This window comes from Equus quagga, chromosome 17, assembly GCF_021613505.1.
Source record: "Equus quagga isolate Etosha38 chromosome 17, UCLA_HA_Equagga_1.0, whole genome shotgun sequence".
In the NCBI taxonomy this organism is placed as follows: Eukaryota; Metazoa; Chordata; class Mammalia; order Perissodactyla; family Equidae; genus Equus; species Equus quagga.
Genome location: NC_060283.1, coordinates 17,249,756 through 17,256,032, shown reverse-complemented (window position 1 = coordinate 17,256,032; position 6,277 = coordinate 17,249,756). Strand labels below are relative to the sequence as shown.

At 34.7% G+C, this 6,277-nt stretch overlaps 1 protein-coding gene across 5 annotated transcripts in view; it reads right to left on the bottom strand.

Moving 5' to 3' along the window:
* Window positions 1-2,291: 2,291 nt before the first annotated feature.
* Window positions 2,292-6,277, bottom strand: part of LOC124229389 (ubiquitin carboxyl-terminal hydrolase 25-like) — a 29,823-nt gene continuing 25,837 nt past the window's right edge. For 2 of the 5 annotated variants that reach the window (XM_046644582.1, XM_046644585.1), the window contains 2 exons: window positions 3,816-3,904; window positions 2,292-3,333 (listed from right to left, as the gene is read on the bottom strand). In XM_046644582.1, coding sequence (XP_046500538.1) covers window positions 3,862-3,904 — 43 coding nt within the window. In that variant the 3' untranslated portion in view covers window positions 2,292-3,333; window positions 3,816-3,861. Of the gene's footprint in view, window positions 3,334-3,815; window positions 3,905-6,277 lie in introns of those variants that run through there. The other 3 variants (XM_046644581.1, XM_046644583.1, XR_006885863.1) reach the window with 2 other exon arrangements.

Below are 6,277 nucleotides of genomic sequence, written 5' to 3'. Positions count from 1 at the left end.
AGGATACATGTATAAGAAGGACTACTAAAAATAATGAATGCATAAGATAATGTTTATTGCAGCACTCTAGTTCTAAGCAAAAAAACTTTAAAAGTGAATACTTGTATTGAGAAATATTTTAGTAAATATGTTGTATAAATATAATAGACGCTTATGGAGTCATTAAGAAGACCATGTTGCACATATATGGTAATGGCCCCCAATAAATCTTTCCTTATTGTATCCATGCCCTTTTGTTATTCCTTCCCACCTTGACTGTGATGTGATTATCTTTGGTGAATAGAACATTGGTAAACATGAATAGCAGTTGGGCATTAGGACTTGTCTTTTCTAGCAATGGAAATCTTTCCATCCATAGGTCAAAAAGATAAGACTAGATTCCTGGACAATAACAAGGAAAATAGAAAGAAGCCACAGCTCATATACAAACCATAAGGATGAAATCAAATTTAAACAGTTATAATATGTTATTTTGAGAGTTTTTGAAACTATTATTCAACACATTCTATCATATCTTTAAACCTTATGTTATTCATAAATTTTTAAAATTTGTTAATCTCTTTCTATATTTGAAATGTACCTTTTAGTTGTTTTTCTTAGAAATGCCAATATGTGATAGACTTTCTAATTCCTTGCATATCCCCAAATTTCTTCCACAAAGTAGAACACTCTGGTTTGAAAAAAAGTCTCTGGGCTGAGTAACTGTAAAAAAATTTACAAGATCATTACTAATAATATAAAGGGGAGAAATACACATGCTGTCAGATATTGAAATTGTGGATAAAAATGTATGACTGAACTGTTTATCTACAGCTCCCCAAAACAGTATATGCATCCTTTTTAAGGAAAATATTCACCAAGGTAAACCAAAAACTGTACCATTAAAAAACCAATCTCAATACTTAAAATAATAATAATAATACAGAATATGTTCTCTAGTCACAGTGGAATTCAATTTCATTTTCTTGTGTAATGTGGTGGAGGAGGGAATTATGAGGAAATTTTTGGGCTTGATAGATATGTTCCTTATCTTGATTGTGATAATGGGTTCATTGCTGTATACATATGCAAAATGTGTCAAATTATAAACTTTAAATACAAGACTTTTATTATGTTTCAATGACACATTAACAAAGCTGTTCAAAAAAAGTGTGAAATTGAAACACCAAAACTTTCCCTTAAAAAAAATATAAAGAGAATCCATTGCTACGAAACTTCACTTACTAGAACTGCCAAACAAATCCTTATCCTGTAGTAACATGATACCAGAGAAAAGTACATATCTCATAAAGAAATAAATAATATGAAACAATAGTAAATATAAAAATAAACATTAAATATCGTTTCTATTTTAATTTCCTTAAAATACATATGCATCTTTAAAGCAAAAATTTTAACATTTTTATACCACCTAGTACATAATAGGTATCTTAGGTCATGTGGTAACTTGCTGGCCCATGGCCAAGCATTCTACTAAGGCCCAGTGGCAGGTCAAGAGCTTGTTCTCAAAAAATGACTATTTATCCACAGAGAATGACAGGGCCTTAGACATTCGCCTATAGGGACCTGTCACAGGCTCCAAACAGCATCCCTACCTGCCACTCGGCCTTAGTAGAACCATTGGATCTACTGGAACAGATGGTCCAAGTGACAGAGCAGCTTACACAGTGGCCTGGAGCTGTTGCAGAGTCTTCTCTTGTTCTGGGCCCCAATCTAGACCAGAAGCTTTGGGTCATTTGGTAAGTAGAGCAGAGTAACATACCTAAATAAGGAGTATGTTGCCTCCAAAATACAAAGAGGCATACTAAGTATCGCGCTTCTTTCTTGTTGTAGGAGAGACTAGATGCAGAAGCTTATCATAACTTCAATTTAGAGGAGGTATCTCAACATACCCCACATCACTGGACCTCTAGAAATTTCAATGAGGTAGAAGGACCCTGGAATTTAGCTGGATTTATTTTCCACCCTATGGTAGAGAAATATCATACCAATGACTTGTTCACTAGGTCCAATCAGCATAATGTCATCTATGTTATGGACCAGTGTTAATCTTTTTTGGAAAGGAAAGGTGATCAAGATCCCTGCAAACTAAATTATGACAGGCAGTTGGAGAGTTTATACACCCTTGAGGTGAGAGAGTGAAGTTGTATTGGTGGCCTTGCCAGCTGAAAGCAAACTGCTTCTGGTGAGCCTTATGGACAAGTATGGAGATCAAGATCGGTAACTGCATAGCAGGTATCAGGGCATGTGTTAGTTTGCTCAAGCAACGAAACCACGTATGGAACATCAGCTTCGATTGAAATCAGCACTTTATTAAGTTTACAATAATCCACTGTCATTCTTCAACATCCATCTTCGCACATGGCAAATAGAAGAGTTGAATGTTAATGTGGTGAGAATGATCAGCTCTGCATCTTTTAAATCCTTGTAGGTGGCACTGTGTAACCTCTCCAGGAATGTGGTATTGCTTTTGATTTACCATTTTCCTACATAAAGTAAGTTCTAATGGCTTCCGTTTAGACTTATAATAGGCCCCACTCCACAGGTCAGGGAACCAACGTGGGGATTCTGCCAACTGCTAAGTATATCTATTCCAACTACGCAGTCTGGAACTGGGAGAATAACCACAACCAATGATGTTAGGAGCAAGAAGCCAATATTGTTATACTTGTTAGTTTTATAAAAATGTTTGAAAGTATCATATACACGGTCATCAAAACATTTGCTTATTATAAGCATTTTATTAGGAGTATCCAATGGTAATATTTTGCATATCTCTATCATCAGGTCACACCACAGACTGTTAGTGATCTCTTTACTACTGGAAATAGCGTCATCAAGGTCTATAAATGAGATTAATGCTCAATCATCTTATATAATCAATTCCAGAAACTCCAGAACGAATTCAGAAAATTCATGTTTAAAATTCTGATTCTCTAGAACCATTGTCAGTAACAAAATTTGCGTGAGTCAGGGTTCTCCAGAGAAACAGAGCCAGTAGGATGTGTGTGTGTGTATATATACATAGATAGAGAGAGAGAGAGAGACAAAGAGTGAGTGAGACAACTTACAAAGAATTGCATTTACAGAATTATGGAGGCTTGTAAATCCAAAATTTACAGGATGAGCCTGGAGGTTAGTGACCCAGGAGAGCCAGTGTTTCAGTTGGAGTCCAAAGCGCTCTTCTGTGGAACCAGGAAGAGTTGATGTTCCAGATGATGTCTGAAGGCAATACTCAGGAAAATTCTCTCTTGCACAGCGGGGGCTGGTTCTTTTGTTCTATTGAGATCTTCAATTTATTGAATAAGCCTCATTCACACTGTAGAGGGCAATCTGTTACACACAAAGTTTACCATTTTCAATTTTAATCTCATCAAAAACATCATCACAGAAGCAGCCAGAATAATGATTAACCAAATACCTGAGTATTCTATAGCCCACCCGATTTGACTTAAAAATTAACCATCATGGATAAATGCAAAAAGCAAACCAACCAACAAAGAAAATGCACTACACTCATCAGAATAATTGATGAACAAAAAAGGTAAGTAGAAACGTATTAAAGAATTCAGGAAGAAGTTTATATCATATACTGAAGAAATAACATACATGTCTTAGCAGACACTGAAAGAAATGAGACACACTGGGAGATCATGAAGAGATACATTTAAAGTACTGAAAGATAATGACTGTCAATTCAGAATTTCATATTCACTGAAATATTTGAGATAACTTTCCAATATATAGGGAAATAAAGGCTTTGTAAGGAAAATAAAAATGCGTAAACTCACACAGATAAGCAAGTGAACACTTACATGCACACAAACTGAAGTAACTTATAGCCAACAAGTTAGTGCTTCATCAATGTTCCAGGCAGAAGGACTGCAACAGAAAGAAACATGTTCTAGACAAAGAAATAAAAAACATTAAAAATGTAAAAATAATGGTAAATATATGCAGTATTGTTTTTAATTTTATTTCCTTCAAAAAATAAATAAGCAAAACTATGCTGATGAATTGTAACTTTAAATAATACGTAAAAGTAATATTTATGACAAAATAGCACAATGAATAGATAAATTTGATTTGCTGGCGTTTTGCTGAGAATTTTTACATCTGTATTCATAAGAATTAACAGACCATTTGCCATTTGTTTTCTCTACTTCTGTCTGTCTGATTTTGGCATCAGGGTAATACTGATGTCACAGAATGACTTGATAAGTATTTCCTCTTCTATTTCCAGAAGAAGTTATGAAATGAAAGATTGGTAGGATTCTTCTTTAAATCGTGGATTACACCAGTGGAACCATCTGGGCCTGGGACCACTCCTTGGTATCTACCCAAGATAACTGAAAGCATGTGTTCTCTTAAACACTTGTACAAAAAAGTTCATAAGCATTATGAATAACTGCCAAAGAGTGAAAACAACCCAAATGTCCATCAACTGATGAATGGATGAAGAAAATGGTAGAACCCCACAAAGGAATATTGTTGGTCAATAAAAGGAAATGAAGTACTTATAGATACTACTACAACAGAGGTGAACCTCAAAAACATATTTCTAAGTTAAGTAAATTAGATGCAAAAGACCACATATTGTATGATATGATTATATTAAATGTCCAGAATAGGAAAATCTATACAGACAGAAAGTTTGTTAGTGGTTCCTAGATTTGGGGCTGGGAGAGTGAGGAATGACTGCTAGCTAGTGCAAGCTCTCATTTTGGAGTGATAGAATGCACATCTCTTTGAACATACCAAAAATTCTATCTTAAGCCTTATATTTCTTTAAGAATCATTTGCATTTGATAAGGAAAAAAAGTTCATGTGGAACAAACACACAAATAAAAAGTGAATAGATCCCATAAAAACACAGCAGCAAGAGAAATAGAAGATACGAAGAATATATAGACAAATAAAGTGGAACATGCACATGAACTGATCCTTCAAAGAAGAAAACTAAGCCAAAGAAACAGCAGAAACATCACAAGCTATGATCAAGATTCCTTTTTCTGAATTGAAAGAAGATTTGAAACTTCCTATTAAAAGAGCACATTATGTTCTATGTCAGCAAAGAATGATCATACTAAATCATATATATTAAAGTCAGTATTTCCTATAGAGATTCCAGATCAAAAAACTTTGTTAATTTTAAAGACTAGGAAAAAAAATCAACAAATCAAATTTTCAAAAGAAATATTTTGTGCCAAGATAAAATGGAATCAAGGAAACTGAAAAAATGATGAATATGAATATAGGATTAAAGGTAGCAAAATCGACATTTAACTATTAATTACTAATGTCAATATTTCTCATAGTAGGAACCTAAGAGGTGTGCCTAAAAAAGGACAATGATGGGGCCAGCCCAGTGGCATAGTGGTTAAGTTCATGTGCTCTGCTTTGGCCCCCAGGGTTGGTGGGTTTGGACCCCGAGTGCAGACCTAGCACCACTCATCAAGCCATGCTATGGTGGCATCCTACATAAAATAGAGGAAGATTGGCACAGATGGCAGCTCAGTGACAATCTTCCTCAAGCTAGAAGATGAAGATTGGCAACAGAGGTTAGCTCAGGGCAAGTCTTCCTCACAAAAAAATAAAATACATAAAATAAAAAAAAATAAAAAAGGACAATGTGGATAATATAAAGGTGATTTTTTTTTTTTTGATGAGGAAGATTAGCCCTGAGCTACCCTCTGTTGACAATCTTCCTCTTCTAGCTTGAGGAAGATTGTCACTGAGCTACAATCTGTGCCAATCTTCCTCTAATTTTTATGTAGGATGCCACCACAGCAACGCTTGATGAGCGATGTGTAGGTCCCTGCCTGGGATCAGAACCTGCAAACCCAGGACCACCAAAGTGAACCATGCAAACTTAACCACTATGCCACAGGGCTGGCCCCTAAAGGTGATTTTAAATGTATTTGTGTGTGTATATACGACTGTGTATATATGCTTCTATGTGCCTGTGTGTGTATGGCACATATTTGTCACATGAACATTATGACAAAGCAAAGACTAAATATATATTTAGTAATATCTAAAACTGCAACTTGCATAACCTTAAAAATGAAAAGACATTCAGTATAGTTTTTAAAATCCAAATATATCATGAAGTGTTTCAGAAAGGTAAAAATAAAAGCTCAGGCAAAGATATATTTAGGTAATACACATGAAAAGAAAGCATTGGTTCTAATGTTAATATCAAGACATACAGAATGCAGGGAATAGCATCAAAATAAATTAAAAATAGATACTTTGTAACGATAGACTGTAATTC